This window comes from Serinus canaria, chromosome 5 (genome assembly GCF_022539315.1).
Source record: "Serinus canaria isolate serCan28SL12 chromosome 5, serCan2020, whole genome shotgun sequence".
Lineage (NCBI taxonomy): Eukaryota > Metazoa > Chordata > Aves > Passeriformes > Fringillidae > Serinus > Serinus canaria.
In genome coordinates, this window is record NC_066319.1 from 11,862,421 (window position 1) to 11,877,063 (window position 14,643).

At 41.1% G+C, this 14,643-nt stretch overlaps 1 protein-coding gene across 4 annotated transcripts in view; it reads right to left on the reverse strand.

Annotated features, from left to right (window-relative positions):
• The window catches only part of TUB (TUB bipartite transcription factor), a 138,384-nt gene that overhangs the window by 12,992 nt on the left and 110,749 nt on the right, over positions 1-14,643 (reverse strand). For 3 of the 4 annotated variants that reach the window (XM_018907906.3, XM_050975375.1, XM_050975376.1), the window contains 4 exons: positions 6,398-6,565; positions 2,133-2,204; positions 1,119-1,240; positions 149-340 (listed from right to left, as the gene is read on the reverse strand). In XM_018907906.3, coding sequence (XP_018763451.2) covers positions 149-340; positions 1,119-1,240; positions 2,133-2,204; positions 6,398-6,565 — 554 coding nt within the window. The remainder of the gene's footprint in view (positions 1-148; positions 341-1,118; positions 1,241-2,132; positions 2,205-6,397; positions 6,566-14,643) is intronic. The other variant, XM_018907908.3, reaches the window with a different exon arrangement.

A 14,643-nucleotide genomic window follows, 5' to 3' on the forward strand; every position in this document is an offset into this window, starting at 1 on the left:
TGGGAAGCCTGTAGGGTCAATCTAGAGAAAGCAAAAATGTATTCAAATATAAGATTACATTTTCTTTGTAAGACTCCTTCAGATTTTTATTAGTTTTGTTTTTTAATATTCAGATGTAACTGGTATGCCATTCAAGTTATGTTATGACCTTTTTACCATGCTCCCTTTCCAAGTGGAGGTAATAAGTAGGGTACATCCCTCGGTCCATTCCCTTCTTGTCTCTTGTGATCCTGCACTTGACGGTGACGCCCTGTGGGGCAGGTCTGACAGCAAACTCCTCCAGGTCATCCACATCTATGAGAGGCTCGTTTGTGGAAGGACTGGGGGCTGAGGCTGCTTCCTAAAACAACAAGCAAAATTCAGGGCTTTTTCATTTCTGCTTACACCAAGGTTATAAGCACAAAGGAACGGCACTTGATAGAAGCTGCACTTTAAAAAAGTGAAACCAAGGGCCATATTGTCTTGTTGGTGCTCTGTGTACAGACCCACCTGGTGGAGCAGAACAGGGGGGCTGCACAGACAGAGTGCTGTCCAGGGCTTACAGAGCAAACCCTGGCTCACACCTTCCCATCCCACCACACTCCTTCTGTCAGAAAGGCCGTGCTCAAGGATAGGGGTGACCTTTGAAGGAATGGGATAGGGAGCTAGAGTTTAAGCTCCAGAGAGATCTAACAAAGATGGGAAGTCAGTGCAATATATAAAAGAGCAGGGCATCATCAACTGGTTTAGCAAGAGCTTGTGATTTAGAATATTTGAACCAGCTGAAGTCTTATTTTACGTTCAGATAGCAGCAGAGAGAACAGGGTGGGAAAATGCCCAGAAAAAGTCAATGGAAACAAAAGATCCTTCTGAGCACCTGCAGGACGTAGAAAGGTAAATATTTACTGTTTCCCTTTCTCTTCATTCAAGTTCAGGCAATATTTGCCATTCTTTTCTCCAAGTGATTATTTTCATTGCTTGCTCTTGTGAAGCCTGAGAGGTATCACAGTAAATCACCTTGGAGAGACTCTAGTGCATATTCAACACAGAATAAGTAAGCCAGGCCTGTCCTGAGTGCACCCTGAAATCGTGCAGTTCATAGCAGCTTGCACACCCCTTCTTCAGCACTCTCCCCTTACCTTATTGGACTTCTTGCTCGTGGCAGAACCAGGCCGAGTGTTACTGTTTAACTGTGAAGAACTGGAGCTGTCTTCATCCTCCTCATCTTCTTCCTCATCAAAATTCATGCTACTTGAAATGCCTGAGGAGAAAACAGCACACATGACATAGTGACAGATTAAAGCTGCCCATACCTGCTGTAAAACACCACTTATCAGACTGCTGCACCCTGAGGCTCACAGGTGAGTCAGGGGGTGTGAGAGTGGTTCATTGTGTGAGGCAGAACATGAACACATGGGTCAGACTGCAGCTCTCCTGAGAAGCATAAACATTCAAGTAAAACAGACAGGAAACATCATGGTTTTCCATTCCACGCAGAGGATCAAGTTACTCAGTGATAGAGGAGCAAATATCTGGTCAAGAACTAAATTCAGATCATCTTCATCCAATCTAGTACTTCAAACACAACACAAAATCATAAAGCTGAAATTGGAGCTGAGAGGACGACCTAGCACAGCCACTTGGAAACCCTCACAATTAAAATACAAGCCCTTGTACAGCACACTTTTAGCTGTGTGATCTGCTGAAGAGCACATCTTAGACCAAGAAGAAACATTCACATCAAGGAAATATTCTCCTGCATCTTAAGAATAGTATCAGCCCAGGCCAAAGGAACTGCCTTGCAGCACTTGAAAATTTGACTTTACAGGAATTCAAAACCTCAGACATTTCAAAGGGAAACACAACTTTGAACATCAAATAGAACTTAGCAGCAAAAAGCATCAATGTTGGGACACTTGCCAGGCCTAATTTTTCAAAGAGTATCATGCAGATGAAGCCACCCCATATCCAAGTTCAAGCTCTCTAAATTCCATATATTACAGGCTATATTCTATCCTTTAATAAAAATCAAAAAAACATCACTTGGTCCAGAAGTCCCATTATGGGTAAGTCCAATGTAGAAGGATAAATGAAATGCAGATTTCCAGAGCCAAGCAGCATGGACATAATTAACTTTTTCCTTCTGTACTCACCAGGAACATGATCCAGGGCGACAAGACTGGATTGGGAGGTGGAAGAGGACCAGGATGTATTTGCATGGGGATCTGGGAAAGGAAAAAATCCAAGGGTTTGATTCTGCAAACCCTGCATTGAGTGAACAAGCGTAACCTGGCAAGAAGACCCCACACAGGGCTAAAGGCTTCTGGGATGGGGCCACAATGCTGCTGCTTGGATTCACAATTTCTGCACTGCACCATCAAATTCACCTTCTACCTGCTTTATACCTGCTGTGATCTTCACTTTCAGTACCTTGAATAAAGTGAAAATGCCCTGGATCACAGAGCTGAGGCTTCAGCAAACTTCACTCACGCTGAGCAGTGGTGCCACCAACGCTTCTGTGCGTGATGTGTGCTGCATGGTGGGGTTTGGACCTACTGTGGAACTCTTACAAAATGAAAACCCTCAAACCTGACTGACATAAGTGATACACACAGATTATACACAATATTGAGTCAGTAACACTGAAAGAAGTATTCAGATTCATATTCAGATGGCCTAAATTCTACTACAGTCCCTGTGCCTACTGCATCCTCATCATCAAAAGTTGAAATCAGGGTCTCTAAACTGTTTTTCTGGGAGCTCCATGGATATGCTTAAAGATTTTATTGTAGTTTAGACTTCTGGAATATGGACTTGGTCTGTAACAAACTAATGTACAGAATTATAAACAGCAGATATAGAATCAGTAATGGTTTTCTTCAGTTCAAATTTTGGAACAGATGAAGAAAAAGACAGCAAAAAAGGCATTAAAATACTTTTTGCTCCTATTGCTGCTTCCAGTAACTTTAGTGCATATCACTTTAGAATACCCAGATGCACACTGGAGAGTGAAACACCACCAGAGTGGTAAGAGTGAGGGTATAAAAGTTAACCAGGAGGATAAGCAATGCTTGCATTGCATTCAGCTGCCCTGTGAAGGTCTCATTATCCACTTCTTCAGCTCCCCCAGTGCTGACATACACCACAGAGCACGACAGCAAAACCTTTCAATAGGACCTGGTTATGCAAGGGAGGCCTGAGTTCACAGGTCAACAGATATTTTCAAAGCCTGTAGAATTCATTCATTATTAATCACACACTCATTAATCACAAGCATAATTTCTTAATAAGGACAATCATGTTCTAGGCTCCATGCATGGGTAATGGACACAGTCCATCTCCTCAGCTGGCAGCTGCACAATAAAGCCATAATTCATATCCACAGACAGAACTGGTTTATTTCCACACCTGTGCTCACTATTTCACCACCAATACTTCAGTGGTGAAAATTCTGTGCCAGCCTTAGAAACATCTGCGCTCACAACCTGCGGGGAAAAATGCTTCAGGGAGCTCCTGTTCTGGAATCCAGAAATGAAATTGATTGAAATCCCCTAAATCTCAAAACTTCAGGTGGCAAAGAAGAACTAAGACCCAATTGCTCATTCCATGCCCTTTACAGAGACATATTGGAAACTGATAAGTGTGAGGACTACAAGTTAGTTATTCAGTGTTAAAACTTATGGAAGTCTGACTCTGTCCTAGTGACTCATTTGCCAGGGAGGAACTCTACAGATTAACACTTTGGAAATTAAAAAGATGAATATTTCCTACAGGAGGGAAATTATTCTAGGATGGCAATTTCCAACAGATGGAGAAATCAAATAAAACATTTGGCATTTTCTTGCAAGTGGCATATTCTTTTCACACTTGGTAGCCTATAACCTCTTGTCTTGTTACAGAGCTTGACTCATTGGGAAGGAGAGACACGTGCTGAGAGAAGTTTCTCTGCACCAGGTTAGTGCCAAAGGCACGAACTTGGGCCATGCAAATCCAATGGGATTCAGCTTTTGCCATGAGACCAGTTAGCATTTCATAGAATCATAGAATGAGCTGAGTTGGAAGACAACCTTCAGGATCATGGAGTCCCTGCACAGGACACCCCAAGAGTCACACCATATGTCCCAGAGAACTGTCCAAATGCTTCTGGAACTCTGCCTGGTGCTGTGAGCACTGCCCTGGGGAGCTGTTCCAGGGCCCAACCACCCCCTGGGGGAAGAACCTTTTTCTGAAATCCAACCCAAACCTCCTCTGACACAACTTCTCACTGTCACCACAGAGAAGAGATCAGTGCCTGCTCCTCCTCTTCCCCTCATGAGGATGTTGAAGACAACAATGAGGTCTCTCCTCAGTGTCCTTTTCTCTGGCTGAACAGATCATGTGTCCTCAGCCACTCCTCATACAGCTTCCCCTCCGGACATTCACCATCACCATGGCTTCCTTTGGACACTCTTTAACAGTTTAATGTTTTTTCTACATTGTGGCACTCAAAACTGCCCCCAGCACTGGAGGTGAGGCTATCCCAGCTCAGAGCAGAGCGGGACAATCCCTTCCCTTGCCCAGCTGGGATGTTGTGCCTGATGCCCCCAGGATACAGCTGTCCCTCCTGCCTGCCAGGGCATTGCTGGCTCCTGTTCCAATTGTCATGGACAAGGGCCCCCAGGTCCCTTTCTGCAGTGCCTTATCTTTGTGCACTTCTCCTTCTGCCCCTATTCCATGCAAGAGAAGCCCTGATGGGAAATAGCAACTCTAAACACTTTCCAGGTGACATACCAGTGAGGACATGCCACAAGCAGTGAAGTGGCAGTGGCAATCTGCATGAAGAGCTTTATTTCTGCATAAAGTATCACATTAATGGTGGGACACTCAAAACTTTCTCAAAACAAGCATCCTCTGCTGGTGTCAAGCAGCAAACAATACATAATAAAAATAATTTACAGAGACGCTGCTGGCATTATTTTAAAACCTGTCTTTGTGTCTCACCCAGCATAGCTCTGCTGTTAATATAAATGAATAAACCTCAGTATTCACATTTAAATAAATGTTTCCCCCTTGCCTCAACTTGAAATACACTAGTGGTTCACTCTTAGCAGTGTCTGTTCTGAGCAGGATCAGACCTGGTAAGAACGATTGCATCATATATTTGAGAATATACAGAAGCAATGCAAACCAAAAAAATTCCACTCTCTGCTTCTATTATAAATAAACACAAATTTGTGGAGAATAAAAAATATATGATAACCTGGCAAAAAACCATCAAACCCAGAAGTGCCCCCCAGAGTAAAAATCTGAGTGCTATGACCTAATTTGCAAAGTCTGTGGGTACTTTTTAAGTCAATAAGCTTTAGTTTAGTAGTGTGCCTGATGATTAAATATTCTGAGCCATGGTCTAAGGCAACACAATCACCACACAGATCAGAACTTGTTAGTCATGCCCAACACCCCTGCAACTCAAATGCCCAGGAAATAGTGCACTTGGAGAAAATCTGCCCATTTCAGTTGGAGCTGCTCACATCTGCAGGGTAATGTCCCAGAAAAAATGAATCCTAGTGAGAACTGCTCTGCAGACAAGAGGCAGCATTTAGGTATGAATAGTCCATTCTACACGAGTCAAGTCTGCACTTACATTTTGCTCTTTATACACAAAGAGGTTATTCTTAAAGCATCAGAGCACTCTTGGCTTGAGCCATCTTTGCTTCAAAAGCTGTACACTGAAGAAGAAGAACTCCAAAGCAAATGTCTTCAGAAAAGGCTTTGTGAGGGTTTGGGAATTTTTATTTTTTCCTTCCTACGGTTCGTGTCTAAGGGGAGATAACAGTGCAGGAAGGAAGAGGCAGATGCATGAATGTGTACATACACAGTCTATCTCCCAAAGCATGCATGCCTCTGGAAAAAGAAAAATAAATTCCAGAACATTTGTGGACTCTGTGTGGGAAATGCTGCAGAATGTGGTGTACTTTTCACCTCTGCAACCCTGAACAGACACTATGAAAACATGAACAATGTGTAACTGACTGCATCACTAAAATTAATATTCTAGTTTGAATGTTGCTATTTCATGCTGGTTTCCAACCATCAAGTAAGTGATTTCCAGAGTTGTACATTATAAAAATGTGAACAGATGGATGTGAGCATTGGCATCTGCCTGGTACCTTAATAATGGCACTGCACTGCAGATGGGGATGTCATCCCTGAGAGCCTGCAGAGCTCTTGTTCCTTGGGACAAGAGAGAACTTCATTGTTTTATATTTTTTAGGTTTGGGATTTTTTTAGGAAACAGAGCAGAGCCTAACAGGCTATGAGGAGAACACACCCAAACTAACAAACTGTGCTTAGGCTAGGGCTGGCAGTGAGAATAGGAAATTAGGTCAATGTCCATCAAGCAAGCAGTGAGAACATGAAGGAAACTTTAGCTACTTACCTTTCTTCTGCATTGCTGTTCTAAGATCTTGCTTGCTTTGCTGTTGTTGGCCAGTAGCCACTTTCTCACCATCATCTTCATCGTGGCTAGACTGTCCAACAGTGAGAATCTGCACTTGACTTCCTATCTTCTGAACATCATCTTGAAAAGCAGCTGGGCCATCAATCCCTGTGAGACAGCAGCAAAAGCCTTAGTTGTCTTTGTGTCAAGAAGTTACTGCAAAGAGAATGGCTCACTCACAAAACCAGCAGCTTTTCTAGGAGCCACAGACTGGATGTTCACATTCAATAATATTTCTAGACTTAAACAAGACTAAGCTAGCCTCCAAGGCAAACACTTTACTTCCCACATACTGCACTGGAGAATCTCCAGGAGAGGATCAGGATTTTGCTGGTGCCCTCCTCACCGCAAAGAACACCTGCCCCATGCACCAGAAAAACTGAAAACTAAGCAGAAAAGAAACACACTGGAGAGAACTGATAAAGAAAACAGATAAAATTTTCATAAGGGCACACAAGTGATCTAGAAACAGATGAACCTGAGTCCTGGGTTATGCCACATCCCCATATAAACACCACTCCTGTTATGAAACACTTTTCAGCTTCAAAAACTTGGAAAATTCACAAGTAGATCTGGCAGTGTATCCAACAGAGGGGCAGCATGTTAACAAGCCTAGAGACACCTTTTGAGTTAGCAAAATTGCCATACAGTTAATGCATCAGAGCAAAACCATAAGGAAGATATTACATATTCCCTGGAACCTCCATCCTATTGAGATGCTTAAATCCCAACCAAGCACCTGGTCCTGAGCAACCTGCTGAGAGCAGGGATGAGGGACCAGACAGTGCCCAGAGGCAGCTCCCAGCCCAGCCATGATCCTGTGACTCCTGACCACAGCCAGAAAGAAATTATTTACCTCCTTATGGCTGTAACTCATCTCCGAAGTGAGAAAATGAAAATAAGGGGGGGGGATGCTCTTGCCACAAGCCAACTTGATTTTGTTTCTTCAGGACAGTGAGGTAAAACATTAGACTGCAAATGTTCTTCAGCTCTTAGTCAAGACATGGAGCTGGAATATGTTACTAAATCAGCTATATGAAAATTCACTTCTGTAGCTATAAAAACGGCAATATTTTCATGATATGGATATTTTCATTTCACAGATATAATAAATAGCATGAGCTGTATACTGCTGCTGTTGTGAATTTTTTGTTAATAAGCAGGCAACATTGTGGAGAGTTAGCAAACACTACAAAAAGCTAATTCAGTAAAGGAATATGGTGCTTCTCACATCAAACAGAGCTGAATAAACCCCGTGAGAAGGAGCTGCAGGGACTGGGATATTTTTTGGACTGTGATCTGTAGCAGAAGTCTCCAAGAATACCATTTCATCCTGCTTTGCCAGCAGCTGTCAGCTTGCATTAAAAGACAGCTGGATTATACATTTAGCACGCTTAACTGTACTTTGCAATATCTGCTGTCACTGCCACTGCAATACGAAGCATAAGTGGAAAGAAGAGTGGTTCATATCCCCAGGAACAGCACTGGATGTGCAACCACCCAACGAGATGCAGTCTGACACTGCAGAGGTGTTAAACCCACAGAGTTCAAGACCACAAGGAGTTATTGATTCATCTGCATTACACAGACCCTGGCCATTTCTGCACCAAGCCTGCAAATTCTGATTTACTTGCAGCAAAGCTAACAACAACGACTAACAACAAATAAATAATCTGTCCATCCAACCTTGAAGGGCTAGATGAAGTCCATGGAAATGTCTCTGTGACCTTGCTAGGAAGACAATTTCAGAAGCAGCTCTGCATGATACAGAATGAACAGTATCATCTTCTGTGCTGCAGGTATATTATGGAAGAAAAAGAACTGCATTTTTCTTAAAATTTATCCAAGGAGAAGTACCACTGCAAAGGTGCTCTAGAACAGACAGGTAGCTGCTCAGACCCTCTGTGGTATTTTTAACAGCTATACAAAATTAACCATTATCATTACAGTTGCTGCCTAAAGAGAGGTTCTTACCTCAATACTCTGAATTTCAAAAGTGTTAAGCATCCATGAGTTTAACAAGATGCCTCATGCATACCATACCTAGCCCCTTATTAAGCACTGGATGATACAAACCTAGTTTTGAGAGCGCTTTTGAGAAGGAACAAAGCTCCTTAGTTATTCCCCTTCAAAGCAGACATTGATCTGCAGCAAATGAAATGCCTTCAACAGCACTGGAGATTGCACTGAGGCTGCTTTTCCCCAATGCCTGCAGAACATCTGCACTCACATCCCATGCTGTCAGGAACATCATGTATTATTAGGAGTCAGGACAAAGGCTACACTGGCAGGGCACAGTTTTAGAGAAGAAAAATCAATTTCAGTGTTCTGAAGAGTGCATCACTGGTAGAGTGTGTTATTAAGCATTAGGAATGGTTCCACTGGTGAGCACATTTAAGGGAATGAAATATGTAGCAAGACAGAGAGGATTTAAAAAAAAAAAAAAAAGAGGAAAGAAAAGAACCTCTGCAGAACCTCTGCTGCATTAGAACACTGTAGGTGCAAATGTAGCATTAGCTACTCAATACTTGTGTATGTGCATTACCTTTGTAGCTACAAATGCATATGTAAAATGGGATTAAATGCAGGCATACACACACATTTTTCTATATCATGAGGTATAAGTGCACCTTTGTAAGCCATAGCTCAAAAGGCAGCTCTGCCACCACCTACCAAATGTCTGAAAACATCTGAAAACACTTCTAAGCTTGTGTAACCATGATATTCAAGGTGGATCTCTCCCCCTCTTTGCCTCAGTGACTCCTTTTCATCCACTCCCTAGAAGATTGGTTCTCTGTGTAATAAAACAAACCACTCATCTATAGTTCTTGTGCATAAGGACATAGCCAAAAGAGGCAAAGAAGCTGAGTGGGTTGTGCCAAAAGAGTTTTTATGGCTATAGTCAGCATTTTTTTACAGTGCTTCCCAAAAATCAGGTAGAGAGAAAGTCTGACAGAGACAGCCTTGAACACCTGCTAAGAAAAAAAGGGGAAGTTTTGAGAGGCAAATGTGAAGGAGGGCAGACAGGAAAGCAGAAGATTGGAATAACCCTCAGAATACCAGTCCCTTCAGAAAAGGCCTTTTGGTACCCTTTGGCATGATCATGTCTCAGATGAAAACCAGAGGTATCAGAAATGAAAACAAAGCAATACTGGAGAGAAAAAAGAAAAGCTTCAGTAAATGAGCATTGCTGGCATTTACAGCCTGCAAACTACTATTCATCAATGCCTGTATTCTCTAAGACCTAAATCTTCTGGACAATATTTATAAATTGGCAGCACCAATCTGTTAAAAGCTGGTAATCTAAACTACTGAATGGCAAATAAGATCATGTATCAGGAAAGGAACACAGCAGAGAAAACAAGTAATTCTGTCTCTGCTTTACAAATGCAGAGCTGCAGGACAGGGAAGTTCTTGCTCTCATTTCATAGAGCGTTTAAGGCACAAGTTTGATGTATGAAGCTGGGCACACTGCTCACAGATTAGGAATATGATTAATAATATGATCTGCCCTTTGCAGATCAGACCTGGAGAGATGACCAAGGTCAGGCAGGAGGCCTCTGGAAGAAAACACACATTTCCTGAGCTCAGTTACTGCTCTGACAAAGGAGTCATATCCTCGAGGAGAACACCCAATGGTGTGGGTGCAAATGCCATTCAAGACCTCTGCAGAGCAGCTCTCCCTCCAACTGGGGGATGGCAGCACAGCCCTTCAAAGGATGGCCTGCTCTGAGGTCATGGACAGGGAATCCCAGGGAGATCTGACACCAGAACAAAGAGCTTCCATTCTTTAGAAAACTTGGCTTGAAGCAAACCCTGCTGTCAATATTTTCTAAGCCACTTCCCATTATGTTCCTGTTCTCATAGGGGCTGTGCATCCACTGACAGGGGTTCAAGCAACTGCAAAATTACAAAGGGATTTGTTCAGAGGGAAAGGGAGCAAATAGAGATTTTTTTTTTTTAAAGGATGTCTAGAGGTGATTTATTCCAAACCTCCATTGGGCTACTGCTAGCACCAAATCAGGACAATAAAAGCAAGTACTTGAGCAGTAAGCTCTATCCTTTGATGAAATCTAACACAGTAAATAGGAATTATACATTCATAAATCTTTACCCTTAGGAGGTCAAAATTACTTCTTCACCATCAAGTTCATGTGTTGCCAAAGCACATCCTGAAAGGTTTTTCAGATCTAGAAATTACAGGAATTTTCTTGGTGGAAATTCACTCGTTGTTCCTCCTACCCTTTTTATTTAGTGCCCAGGGAAGCCGAAATAAATCTGCTTTACAAGAACTTCCCTCCCCCCATCAGAAAGGAAGTGCTACAGTGAGAAATGATGCTCCCTACCCAACAACTGCTGCTGCTTTCTGAGCCAGCCAGTGTTAATGTAGCTGCTTGTTACATAGGAAAAGGGGACAGGATGCACAAATCAAAACACTCCGACAGGCGTGAAAGAGAGAGAAGAAACACGGAAGAAGCCAACCAAATCAAAACATGGAATAGCCACCCTGGCAGGAAAAGCTCTGTGTGACAGAGCTGCTCCTCAGCTTCCTGGCTCCCAGAAAGCCAGCAGGAAATACACAGGGTACCACTTACATTTAAGGCAAAATTTCTGTGAAATTATTGTTTATTTTGATATTTTAAACACATCCTGATTTCTGATGAGAAAGAAATCTTCATTTATGTTGTCCATGGAAGTTCAGAGCAGAATCTCCTGGGAATTTTCCTAGAGTGTACTTACATAGTCTAAGTGCAAGAGTTTTGGGAAGAAAAAAAACAAACCCAACCAATCACCAATAACTTTTCACAGAATGATTCCTGAATTTTCATATCAGATTTCACTTTGTATTAACTCCTGGCTTCTCAGGCTTTTCTGGGATTTTTTAAAGTTCCATTTTTTTCTTCCTGATTTGCCCCATTCACTGCACACAGCCAAAAAATTCACTTTATCCTGCATATTTATTAACTTCTTCATAAACCTTTCCAAACAAAGTAACGACACCACTATGTAACTGTAATACTTTCATGAATCTCCTTTTTTAAAGACTCATCAAGACCTTTGATAGCTAAACATGCTCTGGTTTTGTAATATTATGTAGGGTGCATACTTTTCATAGGTCCCTGCTGCAAATATTTTCACTAATTTGCATGATTTTTCTGTTGAACCACCCAGTGATGCTGTCACTGGGTTCTCTGTTACCCTGAATCACCACAATCTGCCACAAATCAAACCAGAATTTAATCCACCATCTCCATTTGAAAAACAACCATTTTACATATGCATTTGTTACATCTGGGGTTTTTTTCCTCAATAGTGAATATTTTGCTAAGCAATAAACTGTGAGACTGAAGCTTTCAGAAATACCAGTTTAATGAGCTAAGCCACTACAAAATGTCATCAATTTACTGCAGTTCCAGGCTCTGTCCCACAAAAATTATGGTTATTTTAAAAATAGGCACAGTGCACACTGCATACTGCCATTAAGAAATACCAGTAATAATCACAGATTTAGAAAAAATTACTGAATACCATGTTACCCATCAGAGAATTACAAAGTGCACTGACATGAGCAGTTAGCTACATTCCTTTTCCTCTGCCAGTGTAACCTCATTAAACCTGATATTTCTCTCACGTTTGTCTTCAGCACATTGTTCTGATCACAGCTTCATCACTCTCCAAGCCACTTAAAAAAGCATTACACATCTAAAACCAGAGTGCAGTCATTACACTACAGCTTCAACAGCTACTCATGTATAATTCAACAATTTTTGCTCTGAATTAGCTTCTTATTCATAGGATCTGGTCTAAGTGTTCTTTTTTCTTAAAACACAAAGAGCTGGGCTATGCTTAGAAAGGGAAGGTCCACTATAGTTAAATACTAACAAAAACCTTTAAAATGCTATTTTAGCATGTTAAGTGCACTTACCCCTCAGCATTCATCCTGCTCATTTGCAGGACATACAAAGGTTTCACCCAGAGTGGAGACAAACCTGAAATGATTGCAAAGCTAAAAGCAGAACCTCAAATTTCCCAAGATTTGCTCTAATTACCAATGAACTCCTCCCAGCAAAATCTCTTATGCTAAAACATGGCATAAAGCCACTTCCCCTTCATCCATTTTTATAGTTAGATCTGAAGTTATTAGCAAATCCATTCAATACTATTATAAAAAATCTTTCCTTAATACTCACATCTATTTTTAAAAGTAACTGAAAATTAATACAAGTTCCACTACAGGGTTCTGTTACAACTTGCATTTTCTTCACTCCTAAATTCAAAATTAGCTATTTCTGTAGTGGATTTATCAGCAAAATCCCTCTGGAATTTTAAGGATGCATTTGGTTTTACTTTTACATCTAATAAAAAAAATATTTTGCATCTTTGATAAGGATGGAAGACTGGAAATCCAGTCATAATCCTCCCAAGTTTACAACACTGTCAAAGGTAAACCAGGTATTATTCCAAGGGGAAAATTATACATGAATGAACAGCTAAATCCCAGTGTACAGAAAAAGGAGATGAGCTGGATGATGGGCTATGTGTATGCTCTGAATGTACTTTGACTGGCTTTTATTTGCTTCTAATCACCAACATGAACTTCAGGAGAGAAAATACTCAGCATTTTCTTTGCTCTAATTGACATATAATTGATAAATAACACCTCCACTCTCTGAAAACTTGGAACTGCTGGGCACATGTTGAAGGCCAGGGAAAAGCTCCCAGAGCAGAGCAGGATGAGCAGTAAGAATTGCAGCAGAGGCTGAGATTTCTTGGCCTACAAATATTAGTTCCCAACACCTAGAGCAGTGTCAGCATGCCAAAGTTCTCAGTCTACACAAAGTGACTTCACTTTCACTGACTCAACTTGCTTTTACTAACATAGGCCTGCTTTTTGTTTGCCTGCTTGGGGGACTTTTCAGAAGATGAGTAAAATTATAACTGGCATGTGAGAAAAATACTAGGTGTTACCTGCTGTGGGATAGTAAAAAAACTGTGCAGCACAATATCTTCAGTTCTGAACACAGTACAGACACAGGCATGTCAAAAGAGGTATTATATGAGATAAAACAGAGCCTCAAGGCTATGCCATAACCATGATTTAAGTATTAGCTCACATAATGCTCCCTTTCAGGTTTTCCTTTACAGTAGCAAAAGAATTTTTACTCTTCAGCAAGACATACCTCAAAATAAAACTTGGCATTTGTATTACCACGCTGGAATGTCATTACTTTTACATTAAACTGGGAAACATTGGCTTTCTGTTCATTTATTTTGCCAATTATTTTTACATTGAGTTCATTTTACCATTGACACACACCATCTTTTCTCAAATACATGAACAGCCTTTAGCTCAGGGCCAGGCTCTAAAGCCTGTACAACCTAGAGCTTCCCTTGCAGCCAGAAGAACAGAGAGATGCTGTAGATTCAGATCTCAAGAATTAAGCTGCAATACGCAAAGGATTTGACCAAGGTAGGCTCAAGTCCTGCAAAATCCCTACAGATAAGCCCCAATACATTGACCTCAATAATTAACCTTATTAGTCATTGCTATCTTTAAAGAGACTTGTCAAGGATATACACTACTTTCTCAGTGAAGCAACAGTGGAGAAACTGTTGGACATGCACAAGACAGGAATACAGTACAGGCCAGGCAGGACAGTGTCACAGTGGCCTTATTCAAAAACTGCAATTTATTAGGAAATTATTTATTAGGAAATTATTTCATTTCATTAGTCATTCAGCACCACATAAAAAGTAACTGTATGTGGTACCACAGCCTCTCTTTTTCTGTGTGTGTAAACACACATACATCATCTATATATATATATATTTAAATATCAATAAACTAGCTCATTACTTCTTGCACCTAGCTCAAATTGTAAATCTAAGAGTGGCAATGTCATTTCTACCTCCCTTTTGTCATTACCAATAGTGTATTTTTTTCATCTACCTCATCATACACAAAGTCATTGCAGAAAAATTTTCATACAAACACCTCCCATTTGTCAGCCAGGTGGGAAAAGTAACACTGAAGTAATAACTTGAAAAATCCCCTTGAGGATGTTATCTCAGTTTTGTTGAATTGATTTTCAAAACATCCCCTTAACCTCTAATTTGTATGATTTAAACCTCACTCGGAGTCTGGACAGAAGCAGCTGCAATTTAAGGCTGCTTCTCCAAACAAG